The sequence below is a fragment of the Carettochelys insculpta genome, chromosome 10 (assembly GCF_033958435.1).
Source record: "Carettochelys insculpta isolate YL-2023 chromosome 10, ASM3395843v1, whole genome shotgun sequence".
Classification (NCBI taxonomy): domain Eukaryota; kingdom Metazoa; phylum Chordata; order Testudines; family Carettochelyidae; genus Carettochelys; species Carettochelys insculpta.
The window spans coordinates 11,346,740-11,365,615 of record NC_134146.1 but is presented as its reverse complement, the minus strand read 5'-3'; the positions used below and the strand labels follow the sequence as shown (position 1 = coordinate 11,365,615).

The window sequence follows — 18,876 nt, the reverse complement described above, 5'->3', positions numbered from 1 at the left end:
AGTCCAAGAAAACTTGGCATTTAATCAAATCCGGAGCCAGATGTGTCCTTCTCAGAGCCCAGTCTAGAGAAGATATGAGTCTGTTACAGATCTCAACACGAGAGCCTGGCTCTTTAGCTCAACCTACAGAGATTCATGCTTTCAATTCCAGAAATCCAAGCTTGAATCCTGTGTCAGCTAGGTTGGTTGTCTCTCACGCACACACACACTCCTGTGGACTTGCCACAATATTCAGGAGAAGAACCTGATACCATTTACTAGGGAATAATAAATTCTCCCGTACAGTCTCTCATCCAGCACTGCAACATTATTCTCCTAACAATGCCATACTAAATAATAATAAAGTTAAATTACAGACTTGCAAGCTTGATTTATACAAACTCACAACACTAACATTTCCCCAAACACATAGCACCAAACAGTTCAATCTTTCCTACAATAAATCAGTCATTCTACTCCACCAGCACATTATCCTGGGAACTCAGCCACAACTTGTGCACCCTGAAGCTTCATTTCTTTCCGAATATTCATGGCATATTTCATAAATGCCACGGGAAGTCAGCAGTATGCATCTACGATCATATTTCCAATAAGGAAGAGAATTAAGCTTAGGTGGGTAGTAAAATAGGAGAGAAGCGAAGAATAATGACAGCAGGGAACCAGCTGAACCCCTTCACTGTTCACTTCCAGACATTCTAACCGGGTGATTTTTAAAGCATCATTAGGGCTGGGTCTACATGAGCCCCTTCGTTTCAGAAGGGACATGTTAATGAGCAGGTTCGAAAAATGTTAATGAGGCACTGCAATGAATATGCAGCGCCTGATTAGCATAATGGTGGCCACAGCAATTTGAAATACTAGCTAGGAAGAAGGGCTTTTGAAAACTGGGGTGGGGGGTCCTTTCGGAAGGTCCCGTCTCCACGGGCAGCGTGAGATTCGAAAAGCCACACTTTCGAATCACTGCAGCCGCCATTATGCTAATCAGCTGCTGCATATTCATTGCAGTGCCTCATTAGCATCTTTCGAACCCGCTCATTAACATGCCCCTGGGCTCAGGTAGACACAGGGTAAATGTTTATATGGAAGATGTAATTTTTTTGATCTTAGCAGTAACAAACACTTTCATTTTCACTGGCAGCACGGCAGTAGCCCCACTGCGTTATGTGCCCTAAAGAATGTACAACCTAAAGAGACAAAGGACGGGTGGGAAAGCGATACATCTCTGAATGAGCCAGGAGCAGATCCCAGATCTCTTCAGAAGCCATAGCACAGGATTTCACCACTGGCCTACACTGCCTTTCACTTGCAGTCTTCCTCGGCTGCTCGCAGTTCAGCTTTCTGTGAAGCAAGTACCTCGGTCATCCATCTGATCGTTAAGAAATCATAAAGCTTGCTTTCTGCTCCGGCCCTCAGCACTCCTCCATCTCTCTGCCCCTCTTCCTCAGGAGATTTAATATACCCTATTACCTTGACCTGTTAAGATTACATATGAAAGCTGCTGCAGGGCTATCGTGTATCTTGGAACTGGCATCTGTTGCTCAATACCCAAGCAAATGCTGACCAAGACATCTATGCAACCCAGTTTGCAAAAATAAATACAAGAAAAATTTCTCTCCATTTCGTGGTACAAATATTTACAAGCAACTTCAAGCTATTAAATCTATGGCTATATCTACACTGGAGGCATTTTGTTGACATAACCCACACAGCATCCACATTCCTAAGGTGTTCTGTTAACAGTGAATCAACAACACGGAACTTCTGTCGACAGCATTTGTTGCTCCCCCATGAGAGGAACTGTTGACAGAAAGCCAGTCATGGGTGACAGTCTTTAGGAAAGAACAGGTCTGTCACCCAGGGCCTGTGAAAGTGAGGAATCATGTTCCAGTGCAGGTTGTTGATTGTCAATAATGCACTGAGAGCTTTTGAGTTGGGGCTATAGGTGAGAACAAGTGGTGTTATTCTGTTGTTTATCTTTTTGGGTCTATCATGAAGTAGCTGGCTTCTGGGTATTCATCTGGCCCTGCTTCTTTACTTTGCCTGGTGGGTAAAGTTTTACAAATGCCTGGTAGAAATCTTGTAGTTTTTTTGTCTCTGTCAGCGGGATTGGAGCAGGTAGGGTTGTTATCTTAGGGAGTGACTGTAAAGAATGGATTGTGTGATGTGTCTGGATGGAAGCTGGAGGCATGGAGGTAAGAGTAGCGGTTGGTGGGTTTCTGGTATAGGCTATGTCTACACTAGCCCCAAACTTCGAAATGGCCATGCAAATGGCCATTTCAAAGTTTACTAACGAAGCGCTGAAATACATATTCAGCGTTTCATTAGCATGCGGGCGGCCGCGGCGCTTCAAAATTGATGCGGCTCGCAGCCGTGTGGCTCGTCCCGACGGAGCTCTTTTTGAAAGCACCCCGCCTACTTCGAAGTCCCCTTATTCCCATGAGCAGATGGGAATAAGGAGACTTCGAAGTAGGCGGGGTCCTTTCGAAAAGGAGCCCCGTCTGGATGAGCCGCGTGGCAGCGAGCCACGTCAATTTCAAAGCGCCACGGCCGCCCGCATGCTAATGAAGCGCTGAATATGCATTTCAGCGCTTCATTAGTAAACTTCGAAATGGCCATTTGTATGGCCATTTCGAAGTTTGGGGTAGTGTAGACATGGCCATAGAGTGGTATTAATCTGACCATCATTGATTTGTACTGTAGTGTCCAGGAAATGGTATAGCCCCGACAGGTTTTACTTATAAGAAGAAGCAATGCTAATCATGTCTCCAGGAGGGCAATTCTTTCTATTTTAGATATTTATGTTTGATTGCAGTCCAAATTGCAACCTGTATCCACTCCTCACTTCTGCCTCCCGCAAACCTAGATGTTCTATCACACATTAGCCAAACACAGCCCTTTACTCTCGGCTTCAAATCTACCATTTCTATCTGCGTACAGAGTAAAGTACTTCAAGGAATATTACTACCGGATTATGAAATCAAGGGAGACTGCCCAGTTTCAGACAATGTTATCAGGAGGTGAAATAACTGTCTAACATACGCTGCTGTATCTTCCTACCTAAACCTCAAACAGTGCAGCAATAGGTGAACTCCCTCGACTATCAGCCTGGCATCATCGCTCATTCTTTTGGTTGCACAGCCGCTAGAGGTGTGTGACAAAACTCAGCGTTCCCTGCAACCTCAGCGCTTGGGTGGCTGCCCAAGAGAGATTCACATGCGGCCCAGCTGATTAGCAGAGCACCCACAGACATTCCTGGGGGGGCATCATGTGTTTCTGTTGGTGGTACACATCCACTTACGCCTTCATGAACAGAACAAAATTTATTTATTCCGCCCGTGAATGGAAAAAAAAAAATCGAGGGAACACTGCACACAATATTGAATGCGCAATACTCGGGATTACAAATATACACAAATAATATAATACAGGAACCAGAGTTATCATAACAAGCATATAAGATTGTTTAAATATTAAATATTTAAACCTATTGGTTAGAAAAGAAAATAATAAACAAAGGGAAATTAAGTGCCTGTTATTTCTACTCAAGTTGTCATTTTTTGCATTTATGTTGGCTGTTTAGTTCGGTTACCTATTCCAACACATAGTGGGTAGTGAACATCTGCCTCTATGGAAGGCCTGTATACTAGGAGGATAAAACTCACACTGGCTTCAAACACTGGTATTAAGGGATAACCTTAACTTTGCTGCCCAAGATTCTTAATTAAGGAAGACACAAAAATGCAGGGCAATCCACTTGCTTGCCTGATTGTCTCTACGCCAGCTCCTGTGTTATATCCTCTGTGGTTTTCAGATGAACAAACATAGAAATCTTGTTGGGCTGTGGACTCCATGAAAAGGAAAAAAATTGGTATTAAACATCTGATCATTTTCTCAAGTGGTCCTAAATACTGGATTTGGTGCAGAGCTCAGCCCTTAGTCTTATTTGAAACAATCCACTGCAGTGACACAAAGTCATAAACGTGGAGGTGGGACCTACACTCAACCTGATGCCATCAGTGCAAAACTTGGGGAAATGTATTGACAATGGATTAGGAGAAACTGAAGGGTTCAGGTTTTTTTTGGGAGCATATTAGCCGATGGTCTGGTGAGATACCACGTGTGCCCTTACTTCATCTGAGTCTTTAACTGCTAGGACAGACAGTCCCTTCACAGCGGGCAGCCAGGGAGGCTGACGGGTGCCCCAAAGGTTGTGCTGAGAGCCTCCTTCACCCGAGTTTTTGACTGCTAGGACAGGAAAAGTCCCTTCACAGCGGGCAGCCAGGGAGGCTGATGGGTGCCCCAAGAGTCTGCCCTGTGGAGGTAGCACAACCCAGCGCTCAGCTCTCAGTATGCCTCACCAGTGACCACATTAATACAGCCAAAAACTGGCTGGGGTTCTTTATTTGTGTTCGGTTTGCACAGTAACAGGAGGAGTCAGGCTAAAACGTGAACAGTTACTATTTATTTGATAAGAAAACTTAACTCTTATGGTTACAAGGCTTATATTTTCACTTCTTAGTTACAAGTGCCTAGCATATAACAAAGTACTTTAATTCATAGGTCTATTATTAAATGCGCGCAAAAGCAAAACACATAGCAGGTCTTATTCTGACCCCTGCATTACCTGGCTTGGCGTGGCCAGCGTCTGTCACTCAATCCCTTGGGAAGAAGAGTACGAGGAGGGCATCTCCTGGGACCTCAGGAGGCAAAGACCGTCCTGACCAGCAGGTAGAGGTAATTGGAGGTCAGTTAGAGGGGGCTGCCGGACCCTTCTTTGTACCCCTTGGGTCATGTACATTCTTCCTTATCTTAAAGATGCCAGTTGTGTTAGATCGTCTTGTGATGCTAGTTCTCACAGAGAGTTTCAGGGACTTAAGTCACATCTGCGAGGTGGAGATAATTTAGACATTCTTTTTTTATGGGCATGAGATTCCTCTCCTGGGACGATGTGTAGGCGTATCAATCACTGGTACTAGCCAAGGGCAGCCTGAGGCCTGGTCGTCTGCTAGCCTGTTTGTCTTTCGTTGTCTGGTTTTGGCACGTTCAGGGTCATGATGAGGCAGTACATCTGTGCTCTGAGGCGTCAAAGACTGTGCTTGAGATTAGCACATCTGTGCTCTCAGGCATTCCAAGACTGGGCTGTTTCCTTTGGTCCTTTGTGCTCTGAAGCACCTAAGAGGGGCAAGATGGAGTAGAGCAGTGGGGAGTGTCCTTTTAAAACTGCTCCACCCTTCCTTGTGCATCTGTAGGGAGGTGCAGGAGAGTGCCCCATCAGCCCATACACCTCTCTTGTAACTCCAGTATTCCAGTACTGTAGTAATAGTGCCTCTAGTCTAGTAATATGATTCAATAGTAGCTCAAAAACTTAACATGTGGGCCCTGAATAACAAACTCACTCCCCTCAGCAAAACACACACGGGCACAAGGAATAGCTGTATATGATGTTGTCCGTTGGATATTGCAATGGCATGATGGGAACTGAGTAATTTCCTGGGCTGTCTGCTCTTCCTGCCTTAGGGAAACTGCACATCAGCAGCACCCCCAGTGGAAGGAAGTGTCCGCCTTTAAAATTTCAGTTGGTTTACCTTGTGCTCACAGCAGTCATGTTGGAAATGCCATCTTAGCCCACACACCAATAGACCATGAGATAACATAGCCACATGACTGGACTGACCAGTACTACATTACAGCTCATAGGAAATGGGGAATATTTTGGTCCATATCCTTCAGCAAATATTTATAAATAATGCATAGAACAGGGTGATTTTTTCCAGCAAATAATAAGTTTGCCCAAATATGCATTTGGAGGCTGACTCCGAAACAATATGCAAATTCAGTAAAGAGTTTTGGCTGAAAATAAAACACTGACAAGTATTTTGGGGAAGTGTCAGAACATTTTGAAACGTGGAATGACCATATACGCTTTTTTCCATTTTGATGAGAAAAACCAAGAAAATTCAGTTTGGAACACTTTTCTCTCTGCCCCTTATTTTTTGTTTTGGCCAATGAATGTGACAAATCAATTATTCACTCAGTTCTAATAATATACTTTGAAAAATCCAACTCAGATTAAGAATGATTTGCAAAAAGAAAAGAAATCACAAAGAACATACTTCACAGTGAAAAATGTGACCAGCTCTAATCCACAGCAAACTTTTGATGCCTCCTATTTTCATTTGTTTTAGGAAGCTTCCTGAACCCTTAATCCTGTGCATATAAGTAACTCATGGAACTGACTAGCCCCAGTGGCCTAAATGGGGCTACTCATATGGGTATCTGTGTGGGTAATGTTTGATGGATCAGTGCCAGATCGAGGTGCAACCAACTTTTAATAGGTATTGTACCCCTATGATATGGAAACATCAACAGAAATGGAAATGCTACAGAGGCCAGGGGAGAAGGGGGCAGAAGCTCATAGTCTTTGAGCTGTTTGCAGCGTCCTTCCGTTCATAGCATGAAGAAGTGGATCTTAGCCATGAAAACACGTTACCTAATAAATGTATTTGTTAGTCTTTAAGGTGCTACAGGACTGCTTGCTTTTTGCGAAGCTACAGGCTAACACGGCTGTCCCTCAGAGTATTCATCGCATGAAGGGCTCTAAAGGAAACAGCATAAAGGGGAATCCAAGTGAAAGAGAAAGAAGATGGCCTGCAGTTTAGGCAGTCTTTCAGGATTGAGCTCTTCATGACTGGCCTATCGGCAAATCGTTTATTGGAGTCTTCCTCCAGCCTCTTCTGAGACATCCTGCTTTGCAGCTGGTCAATGCAGTTCAAGGGGCAGTAAGCAGACCTGCCTGGGAGATGGAGTAGCCCTGCTTCTATTTACTTTTCCTTCGTGTGGCCAGTTTTAACCACACCTCCTGGCAAAATAGATGTTCCTTGGTCATGCTGAACAGGCCCAGGAGAGCTTGTTAGTTTTCTCTCCACAAGAGTGAGGGAGTGCCTCTTCACTCCCTGGGAGTTGTAGGACCTGGCTGGAAACTAAAGTTGGTTGAGCTTGTGTAACCCATGCTCTCCCTGAGTGACATTGATACCGCTTCCAGAAGGAATAGAGAGCCTGCTCTACAGCATTAGTTATTAACCAGCTGGCTTTTAGTTCATTCAGTAGAGGTGCACACACTGAGGCTATGTCTACACTAGAGAGTTTTGTTGACAAAACTGGTGTTTTGTCATCAAAACCTGTGGAGCAGCCACATTCCCAAGGCATTCTGTTGACAGTAAATTGACAGACTGTGGTACTTCTGTTGACAGCATTCTGCCGCTCCCCCACGAGGCAGAACACTTCTGTCAACATATTCTGCCGATAGAAAGCCAGTCTGGATGTTCCGTGGAGGGCCCTCTGTTGATGGACTGGGCTTCCAGGACACTGGGCAGCCCTATCTGCTGTGCCCTTTTGATCTGCTTGGCGGTCTGGCCACAATCTGTCACCAGAAGATTTGTCTGAAGATATCTTCTGACAGAAACTTCTGACAACAGATCACTCCAGCATAGACATAGCCTAAGATCCAGTGGTCCCATATCCATATACCAAGGGTCTGTTGGTATTACAGTTGCATGCACATTTGACCACAGAAGTTGTATCTGGATCTCACATGTTCTATTTCCAGCACACTTCACAAATACAAGTTCACGGTAATAAATTAAACTTAACAGACATTTACACGGCCACCGTTTATCCCACCCCTAAGTGTACACTCCTCTGGATTTCAGAGTCCCAATCACTTGGTTGGGCACACATGAAGACCTGCAGCTGACGTGAAGACAGCACCATGCATGTTCTCTATGTCAGTCCACCCAAGACAACAAGCTGCCCAACGCCTGTGAAACCTGGAGCTAGTCCCACCAAATGCCAGATCACTCTGTCTTTCCACAGACCCAGACTCGGATGCTCTTCTGTGCTCCTTCCTGTGCAAGCACCTTCCCCAAACAGTCAGAGTTACTCACAGTTCCTCCCCTGCAGGCCCACCTCAGTCAGCTCTAGGCACAGCAAGGTCCCTCCCCTTCAGGGAAAGCCACCAACAGCCTCTGAAGCTCCCTGATCAATCAGAGCTCCAGCAGGCTCCTAGCAGCTCCTGATCTAGAGTGCCACCCCAGCAATCTGGCTCCTCTCACCAAACTGCAGCCCACCACCTGCTCACTCTGCACTGCCTGGAGGAGAAGCAGGTTTCTCCTTTTCCCCATGGTATCATGGGACTTGTGGTCTCCGAGTCTAAGCCCAGATAGCCATACATAGGATCTTCCCAACAAGGGTCAGAAGCTCCTGTAGTAAAGGAGGTCTGTATTTGCTTTTAGAGGTTACACAAACTAGTGCTTCCTGAATGTCCGTTTTGGAGGGTAACGGGGCAAAGTGATTGCTCATGTAGATTATCTGTTTCAGTGTGATGGGCAATTCATCACAGCAGTGACAACATAAGCTGTCTTGGCCTTATACAGACATCAGAAAGCAGAATAAATATGAGTCAGTTTCAACCACTGATTTGATTTAAGTGTGTGGATATCACACTGAGCCCTCCACACTTGCGAAAACTAAACTGCAGGCTTCTGTCAGGAGAACAGAGGTCTCTCGGCAGAAGTCTGCCATGTTGGGAGGATTCTGCCAACATCCCTGTCTTCCTTGTTCCACAAGGCAGAATGGATGTATTGGCAGAGGGAGTCTTCCCAACATTTGGCCCCATCTGGATGGGCCAAATGTCAGGAAAGCCTCTTCTGACAGAAGTGTCAGCAGGAGATATGCAAATAAGGTGCACAATTTGTGTATCTTTTGCCTACAGTTCTTGGCAACCTAAACACAACCAGACAGAGGGTTTGGGGGAAAGTAGCAAACAAGCGATAGGAGCTAGCAGAAAAATTAAAATCTGAAACTGAATCACAGCAGCATTGCCTTTGTTAGAAACAGAGGCAGAGAAGAGATGGGGATGTATCCAGGGATAGAGGGGAAGAAATGAGCAGAACAGATCTAGAACAGAACAGATTCCCCTCGGATCATCTGAATGTGTAAGCAGGGAAAAGTTTAAGTAAGTCATGTAACATTTATTGTTTTCATTGACTGGGGATTTGGAAGTCATGTCTGAGCTGGTTATTTGTTCCTTTTGTTCTCTCTTGTAACCAAGTATCTGATCCAGGGAAAAATCCCTGTGCTGCTTCAATTCATACTTTTTAAACACCAAGCCATTTACAATGCTTGCAAAGATAGTCTTGTTTTAATAATAAAAAGTTTTTTTTTCTGCATTAAAAAAGTACTGGTTGATTCTTTTATGTCCTACAGGGGTTTGAAACTACATGCCTGGCCACAGACACATTACCACAGAGCTCATAGCTCCCTGAATGTTTTTTGTGGGGTGCTCTTGTTATTTTCTTCTAACTCTTATTTCTTTCCAACGCCTTCCTTTCCATCGCCCTCAGGGAAGAGATTCGAGGGGATTTTGTATACTTGCTGGCAGCAGCTACTGACTGATTTCAGAGCAAGCTGAAATCAAGAAAACTTTTTTGTCTCTGGGAACTACAGAGAAAGGGTCTAGCAGTGTCAGCCCCCATTACCTGCACTTGAAATGCCAGGATAGGGAATCAGCCATGATGTCATCTATCAAAAAAAATTCCAATGATGTAGGCATCAAAAGAAGTGTTTGCATGCTCCTCCTCTTTCCCATTGGTAGCTATAGTGCTGTGACCCAGAGGCTTTTCATTTTTCTGATTTTTTTTCTTATGCCTGTCGGTGATGCTTCCCTCCTAATGGTCTTTTACTACTGATTGCTGAAGTCTCCTTGACTTGCATTCATGAAATAAATCATTCAAATGGCTCACCAGATGTTTTCTGGATTAATGGGTAAAGAACAACCCTTGCCAGGCTGCTGCTTTCTTATCTGCCCTTCCATCTAATTATTAGCAGCTAATGATACTGTGAAACAAAATGCTTGTTCATGGATCCCAAATAGTCCACACGGCAGCATTGTAAGTATTTTGAGAAGGAACTCTAGCTTACCTGAAAAAAGACGGAAAAACACGACACCAACATGGTTCTCACATGGAAGCTTCCAATAAAATAATATTTTGCCCACCTTTCAACCAGGCAACAGTATTACTCCTCTCAAATAAACATAAAATTCATTACTGGAAACATATTGAAAACTGCCTTTGACAGTGTCCTTACAACACCAATTGCTTGTATGCCAGAATCTGCAAGAACCGTTTTAATGCCTGAAGAATACTCACTCCTGAGTAAAATAAAAACAGTTGCACAAGCTTGATATAAATCATTTGACTTAGGATAGCATGCTAAGCAATAAGCACAGCCACATCCTTGCCTTTTGGATGCATATGGATATGATAACCTGGGAATCATTAGCAAATGCCTCTTTGTACTTTCAGAAATCAAAACTGATAGTGAAAACATTTGTTGTATTTGTGACAACCGTTTCATACTTTTACCTCTTGACAACATTTATACTAGTGAGATCATTCGGAAAAAGCTGGTGCTCTTTTGAAAGATCCCATGGAGTGTCTACACACAAAATATGTTCTTTTGACAGAAAATCGAAAGAATGCAGTGCTTCTTTTGGAGGCGCTCTTCTGCTCCGGAATCACGAAGAGCAACTTCTTTCAAAAGAGTATTTAGAAAAAAAGCATCTGTAGACACTCTAGGGCCCAGATGGCTTGCGAAGGGGCGGCGGCCAGGGCCATGCGGCCCACCACTGCCTGGGTCAGGGCATCGAGGTTTGTTGCAACCTGGTCCCAGACCTGCTGCTTCATGGCAAGCTACTCCCACAGCATGCTGGTAAGGTCCTGCAGGGCAGGGGCGTGGGCAGCGTCCCCCGCCTCCTCCTCCCCACCCCAGTGGGGCCAGCAGATGGCCCGGTGGATGTCCCGGCAGCGGCCCTGCACAGCCCCCGCTTGGGGTCCAGGCCGCTCCCCCTCATGCTCAGTGGTGGGGCTGGTCTGGCTGCTGACTGCAGGAGCTGTGGAGACAGAAGGGGAGAGGGGAATGGGCTATTAGTCCCAGGTGCAGGACCCGGTGTCCCTGCCCACGCCCTCACCCGTCCTGGGGTCTCTGCAGTACCCATGTCCCAGGGTGCCCTGCATGGGCTCCCCCCACTGCCCACTGGTCCCTCCACAACTGGCCAGCACATGATGCTGTCCTGGCCGCGTGGTGCTGTGTGCTGCACGTTGTCCTCCCGGGCCCAGGGAGCGTAGCCATCCAGGGTCAACGTGCCCCAGGGCTGGTGGCCGTATGGGATACCTGCAGCCACCCTGGGCAGGATCTGATGCCCCCTCCTGGGGCCATGAGGCACCTGGCATGCACACCACCTACCTAGGGGTCCCTGTCCCTCCAGCAGGTGGGGCTAGGCACAGGCAGATGTGGCCTGGCTGGATGGCCCAGATGGGATGTTGATGATGAGGGCCCCCCCACTTCAGCCCTCATCATCGCTGGTGAGGCTGAGTCGCCATGCTGTCCGCGGGTGCCTCGTGCTGGCTGCCAGTCCCGGGTTCTCCTCACCGTCTGTCGCCATCTCCGGCTTGGTGTTGGCCACCGCCGTGTTGAGTACGACAAGGGGGGTCCAGCCTCCTTCAGCCCCAGGAGGCGGTGGAGCTCCTTGTAACAGGGGCAGCTTGTGAGGGCTGCCCCCGACCACCTGGCTGCATCCCAGGCCCTGCAATATCCCTGCCGCACCTGGTTCAGGTTGTGGGTGGGGTGGCCCCAGCTGATCAGCCCCTTCACAAGCTGCTTGAAAGCCACGGCATTGTGGTGCCAGACTCCCATAGGGAGAGGAGGTCCTAGAGCTCAGCCTCCATCCAGGAGTGGACACTGCGCTTTGGGGCCTGGCTCACCTCCTGGGAGGGCTCCCCGCTGTCCTCAGAGGGCCCCTGGGGTGGCCGGGGGTCCGGGTGGCTGCCCATGGGTCCAAGAAGGGCAAGAGAATGGCTGGTCGTCATGGGGACTAGTGAGCTAGAGAGCAGTGTGGGCTCCCTGCCGCCTACATACTCTCAGCTTCCTGCCTGAGGCTTGTGGGAGCCTGCATCTTTAAACGCGCTAGACGCTGGGGCCATAGAGCTCCACTCCTGCTTGGAGTGGCACCGCTGTGGCCTGCCAGCTGACTGCTGCCATGGCGGACTCCCTTTCAAAATCGCCATTTGCGGAGTGTCTACACTTGCTCTCTTTTGAAATACTCTTTCCAAGTGGGCTGCTCTTCCCACCGCGGGAACGGAGGACCAACTTCGAAGGAACTCCCCCATTCCTTCACTGTTACTTTGAAGGACTGCGGAGTGGGTGTAGGCGCTCTCCTGGTTATTTCAAAAGAGGGCCATCTTCTGACCTCAATTCTGAATGTACTTACTAATGTAGACATGGCCATATACACACACAACGGGAGAGGAATAAAATAGACACCTCATTCACTCCCTCATTTTTGCATGGCACCTCGTCTCTTGTTCTCCTGTTTAGGCTCAGCCCCTTTCTGTGTACGTTTTCCTGACCTACATTTTATTATCAGGTAGCTGCAGTTACATTTTTTTTATTTCATATTGTACAACAGTCACAAATGAGGCAGGCAGAGAGGTAGCTCCTAATGGCCACATGGTGGAGCATTGGAGAAAGAAATGAATGATCAGTACATTTAACTCACTGCTGTTACAGGCTACCGAAGTAGAAACTAGTATGTATTTTTACACAGGAGTGAGGGCTTCTTAGTGGGCAGTGGGTGTCAGTGTGTGCATGAGAGATTTTACTCTGCTGATATTGTAATGTGTAGTCAAGCCGCTGGAGCAGATCTGAGACACCTATTGAGATGATTGTGCCTAACATCACCTACAGCTGCAGTGGTTCTAACAGTGTGTGGTGCGGCAGCAGCAGTAACCAACGACGTGGACAAGAACAGAACTTGAGTCCCACTGGCCACCTGGTCACAGCCATCTGCCTTGGCATCATTGGGAGCCTGGGCTTCCTCAATAATCTTTTAGTCCTGATACTCTTCTGCCGGAATAAAGTGCTCCGGTCTCCAATTAACCTCCTGCTGGTGAACATCTCCGTGAGCGATATGATGGTGTGCATCGTGGGCACCCCTTTCAGCTTTGCTGCCAGCACTCGTCGACACTGGCTCATCGGTCCAGTTGGCTGCATCTGGTACGGCTTCGTCAATACCCTCTTTGGTAAGTGCCACCCTATTGTGCCGGTGTGCGCCCACCATGCCGCCCTCCACTCCTGCATGGTTTAGAGACTCTCCCAGGCCTGTGTAGATAGGGGGGTGCTAGGACACCTCACCACACAATTCACACCCCACAGCCCCTCCTCTAAAGCTCCCAGCACGAGAAAGTCCTGCGCTTCTCACTCCCCTACAGACGGAGGAGCTGAATGGCGTCCCTCAGCTATCCTCCCACACAAGGGAACAGTGAACTCATTCATTACCCATGCCCTGCCTCACTGCTTTCCTGGAAGACGTTCTGCCCCTCACTGCAGTGTGGAAAAGCAAGCAACAGAGATCCACCACAGACCTCCCTTCCCCACAACATGACAGGCCTCTATTAGGGTGGTGTGTAGGGGGACTGTGGGGAAGGGGTGTCAGGCTGTATGTATGTAGGGGAGGTTAAAGTCTCTAAGTCTGTACCACACTCTAAGCTGGGCTTTTACTCTGGTTTGAGCCCAAGCCTCCCTTCTAGCCACACACAAATCAACCTGGTTTGGGTCATCAAGCCTGAACTTTGCTAGAGGGTGGAGTCCTGCTCCAACCCTGATCCCACTGCAGTGAGAACACACTTCAAGCTCCAGATCTGAGTCACAAAGTCAGTACAATGCAGTATGGCCATAGTAGCACAGCTGTGAGACCCCTGTCACACAGCTGTAAACTCAATGTGGATTCTCAAGCCTGGCTTGGAAACTCAGACCGCAGGTCCAGATCCCACAGACCAGGTTTTTCAATGCAGCAAGGAGATTGTGTGTCTAGAAGGGAGAAGGAGGGTTGTGGGTCTGTATATGTCTATATGAAGGACATGAAAAATGCTGTGGGACTGTGATTGTGTGAAGAAAGGGGTCAACAGCTGTGGGACTGTATGTATGTGTGAGCATGAACAGCTGTGGGACAGTCTATGTGAGATAAGTGAACTAGAGGGCTTTGGGACCATCTGCACAGAGTACAAGAGCTGTGAGACTGTGTATGGCTTTGCAGAAGTTATCTGAAAAGCTCTGGGAGTTAGTGTGTGTGAAGACAGAGAGCTGCAGGGATTGTATGCACATTGTGGGGGGTGATAAAAAGCTTGGGACATTATGTGTGAGTGACTAAAGGAAAGGCTGTGGCACTGTATGGATGAGAGGGGATGCAGTTTTCCCCATTCACAATTTCATCATGATTGACTTTTTCTTAAATTTCCAGATCTTGAAGTCATGTGATTAAGTAAAAATTTCAACTTTCAATTTTTCCTAAAAATGGAATGTTTCTAGCCCTCATGGTTGTGGAGAAAACTTAATCTTCAGGGGATCAAAAAGGAGAAGGCACAAACTTAAAATGTGTTACATTGTTTAAACCTTGTGATTTTTGAGGACCTGAAACCTGATTTTCTTTACTTTGATGTTTGACAATACTGAATCACAGGGCTGGAAGGGACCTCAGGAGGTCATCTAGTCCAGCCCCCTGCTTCAAGCAGGATCAACTCCCACTAAGTCATCCCAGCCAGGACCTTGTCAAGCCGGGACTTAAAAGTCTCTAGGGATGGAGGATCCACCACCTCTCTAGGCAATGCATTCCAATGCTTCACCACCCGCCTTGTGAAGTAGTTTGTCCTAATATCTAACCTACACCCCTCCCTCTTCAACTTCAGACCATTACTCCTTGTTCTGCCATCTGACACCACTGAAAACAGTTTCTTACCCTCCTCTTTAGAGCTTCCCTTCAGGAAGTTGAAGGCTGCTATTAAATCACCTCTAAGTCTTCTCTTCTGTAAACTAAACAAGCTCAAATCCCTCAGCCTTTCCTCATAGCTCTTGTGCTCCAGACCCTTTATCATTTTTGTTGCCCATCGCTGTACCTGCTCCAGCAAATCCACATCCTTTTTATACTCGGGGCCCAAAACTGGACACAATATTCCAGATGTGGCCTCACCCCAGTGCTGAATAAAGAGGAATAACTACTTCCCTAGATCTGCTTGAAATGCTTCTACTAATGCACCCTAGTATGCTGTTAGCTTTCTTGGCTACAAGGGCACACTGTTTACTCATATCCAGACTTTCATCCACCATAACCCCTAGGTCCCTTTCCATCGTACTGCTGCTGAGCCAGTTGGTCCCCAGCCTGTAACAATGTTTGGGATTCTTCCGCCACAGATGCAGGACTCTACTGGAAGAAGCAGAGTGTGTATGAGGCAGGGGAGGAATGGGGGCATGAGTAAAAGAAGACAAGAAGGAAGGGGGGTTGTGTGAGGGGATTAAGAGAGGAGAGTGAGGTGTGGCAGAATGATGGCACATGTGTGGCGAGTGAAGCGCACGCACCTGAGGTGAGCATGATGGTTTTGTGTGTGTTTGAGGAAAGGCAGAAGGAGTTCAAGGCATTTTGGGTGTCGAGGGGCAACAAAAAGCTGCATTCTAGAGAGTGTCAAGACACTGAGGGGCACCTGGGGTACACTGGTAAGAGTGGACAGAAGGGTGTCTTGGGGGCCTGTCATCTGGGCTGCCAAAGTGAAGGGTATACCAAAGTGCTGGTGGAGCAGTGAGGTGGAAGTAAGGACTTGCTGTTGTAGGGAGGAGCCAAAGTCTGTGAGATCTTAAGGGGTTAGAGGACCAAGAAACAGGGATGTAAGTGTAAGACCTACAACATAGGAAATGGGACTCAAGAGAGCTATGTAATCTCCTCCCACACTGAGAGGGAAACACTCAGGCTGCATCTACACTTGTACTCCTCTTTCGAAAGAGGCATGCAAATGAGTGAAATCAAAAAACGTAAATGAGGTGCAGATTTACATTTACATCTGGCACCTCATTTGCCTATTCTTCCTTCGAAAGGAGGAAAGCAGTGTAGCCGCAGCTCTTTCGAAAGTAAGCCCCAGCTTCAAAAACACCCTTCCTCCCTTCTTATGGGTTCTTCTGAAGGGTTCTTTTGAAGATGGGGTTTACCTTCAAAAGAGCTGCATCTATATTTTTTTTCTTCTTTCAAAAGAAGCTCTTTGTAAGTGTAGGCGCAGCCTCAGAGAAATCCCAATTCATCAGATCAGGGGAAGTCAGGGGGACTGTGGAGAGAGAAGAGGAGAGAAAGGCTACGTTTAAACTTACAAAAAACTTTGAAATGGCCATGCTAATGGCCAAATTGAAGAATAGTAATGAGGTGCTGAAATGAATATTCATCGCCTCATTAGCATGCTGCCACAGATGTCGAAATCCCCTTAATCCTATCAGCTGATAGGAGTAAGGGGATTTCGATACTGGCAGGGTCCTTTTGAAAAGGACCCCAGTGTAGATGAGCCGTGGGTGAACAAACCGCAGCACCTTCGAAGTACCATACCCAGTGGCATGGTAATGAGGCGCTGAATATTCATTTCAGCACCTCATTAGTATTCTTTGATTTGGCCATTAGCATGGCCATTTCAAAGTTTTTTGTAAGTGTAAAGAGAGAAGGGCACAGACCTGCAAAAATTAAAGGGATGGGAGGAAAGAGACCCGATGGGGAAGAGGCTCCCCAAAAGTATGCAATGGGATAGGTGTGGCAATTTCCTGCAATGCCCTGGACAATCCTTACTCAATTAAGTTTAAAGTATCTTTTCAGTTCATTGCATTAAAATGCAAATGTTTATGTATTATTGTGAGATCAAACATCATGTCCCTAGGGAGGGGACCTGGCTAATGTAAATCTTGGGAAGAGTAATGAGCCTCATAAGCAATGTAGTTAAAGTTAAGTGAGTTTACTAGGAAGTCTTGTTGGGGAGGGGTATGTGAATATAACCCCTCCAATCATGCAAGATGTCAACCCTGTGAAGCCTTGTGCTGAAGGGGAGGCCTTTGTTTATGAACTACCTATTTTCAGATCAAAGACCTAGAGGACATCAAAGAGGGATTAAGAGTTTTGGAGATAAGGCAGTTATGAATTTATGACCACCATCCACTGTAGGATATACAGGACTTTTCAACTGACAGAGTCCTTGTCAAAGTTAGGGTGATCTCTGCTAAGCATATTGGAATGTGTGAAGACTTTCTCATTGTTCTTTTTAATCTGTATTCTTCTGTTCCACAGATGCTTTTACTTTAAGAATAACCATGCTTGCTTGGAAAGAATTGTGTAGTAACTTAAGTGCAATCAATTTTACTATTGGTAGCCTCCAACAGAGGAGGGCAAGTGGGCCCGACGAGGAAGTCTGTCTTGCTGGGGGATTCACAATGTAGGCAGGGAACTCTGCAGTCTGGAATCAATCTGGTCCAGTGGGAAAGACACCCAAGTCTTCGTACAAGATAGGTGAAAGCTGGGAGATGGAAACTGAAGGGAACGTGGCCTTGCTTGGCCACAGAGACGGAATATAGTTGCAGTTTCCCTGAACTGAGACAAACTTCTGCTTGATGCCCACACATTACATCTGACCCCAGCTCTGTACTCATGTAGCAAGCCAGAGCCACCACCTGTACTACAACATCCATGCTGCTATTTTTAGCACAGTGACTCAAACAGAACTAGCATGTCTGTCTACCCGGGCTCTGAGACTTGCTCCCAGTTAAAAAAACATCGGTACACTCAAAAGTGATTCCAAGCTGTGTTGCAGCCTATAGGGCAGCCAAGGTCAGCATGCCTAATTTAGGCACGTAGGGTTTTCTGTGGTATTCCAGAGGATGCTCAGGGCAGGCCAAGGTTTGGAAGCTGGAAATAAAACTTGAAGCTGTCTTAGCATGCCCCTGGAATGAGAAGCCTGTGCTGGACAACTAAGACTACGTCGCTGCTTCAGTCACAGGATGGAATTGCAGCTCATGTGTATATACCTAAACTAGACTTACTCTAGCTAGCTTGGGTGCCAGAGCTGGAGTCAGCTGCCCCACCTGATAAAGCTTGGCCCATCTTGGGCCTTGGCTAGTTACTCACATAACACTCCAGCTTCCCTATTCTGGTACTCGAGCTAGCTAGCTCATGTGCAGACAAATGTTTACCAGGTGCACAATTCAACTAAGTTATGTGTTCCCAAACATCATTCTAATAATAATAAATGTACCACTCAAACAAATGTTTTCATGGATTTGTAACTACTGTCAAAATTCCTGTTAGACATTAAAATCCATGTCGCTCTCCTCTTGTATTAAGCCCTAGCTCAAGTTAAAATATTCATACCCTTCAAGTAAGAAAATATTTGGTTAGATATTTACGTTTGGACGAAGGGGAATTTTGCAATCCAATAATCAAAAAAGAATCCTAGGGCTGGAAGGGACCTCAGAAGGTCATCAAGTTCACAGAATCACAAAATCACAGGGCTGGAAGGGACCTCAGGAGGTCATCTAGTCCAGCCCCCTGCTTCAAGCAGGATCAACCCCCACTAAGTCATCCCAGCCAGGACCTTGTCCAGCTGGGACTTAAAAACCTCAAGGGATGGAGAATCCACCACCTCTCCAGCCAACACATTCCAACGTTTCACCACCCGCTCAACCCCAGCTAAATCATCCCAGCCAGGATTTCGTCAAGATGGGACTTAAAAACCTGTAGGAACAGAGACTTCACCACCTCTCTAGGTAATGCATTCCAGTGCTTCACCAGCCTCCTGGTGAAAACTTTTTTTGCTAATATCCAACATACACCTCCCACTCTGTAACTTGAAGCCATTTGTCCTTGTTTTCCAGTCCATCACTACTGAGAACAGCCTCTCTCCATCCTCTTTAGAACTTAGGAAGCTGAAAGATGATATCAAATCCACCCTCGCTCTTCTCTTCGGAAAA

The 18,876-nt window shown here is 46.6% G+C and overlaps 1 protein-coding gene across 1 annotated transcript in view; it reads left to right on the top strand.

The window, feature by feature from the left end:
• Positions 1 to 12,778: 12,778 nt before the first annotated feature.
• Positions 12,779 to 18,876, top strand: part of LOC142018639 (vertebrate ancient opsin-like) — a 58,867-nt gene continuing 52,769 nt past the window's right edge. The window contains exon 1 of the mRNA XM_075004598.1: positions 12,779 to 13,139. Coding sequence (XP_074860699.1) covers positions 12,779 to 13,139 — 361 coding nt within the window. The remainder of the gene's footprint in view (positions 13,140 to 18,876) is intronic.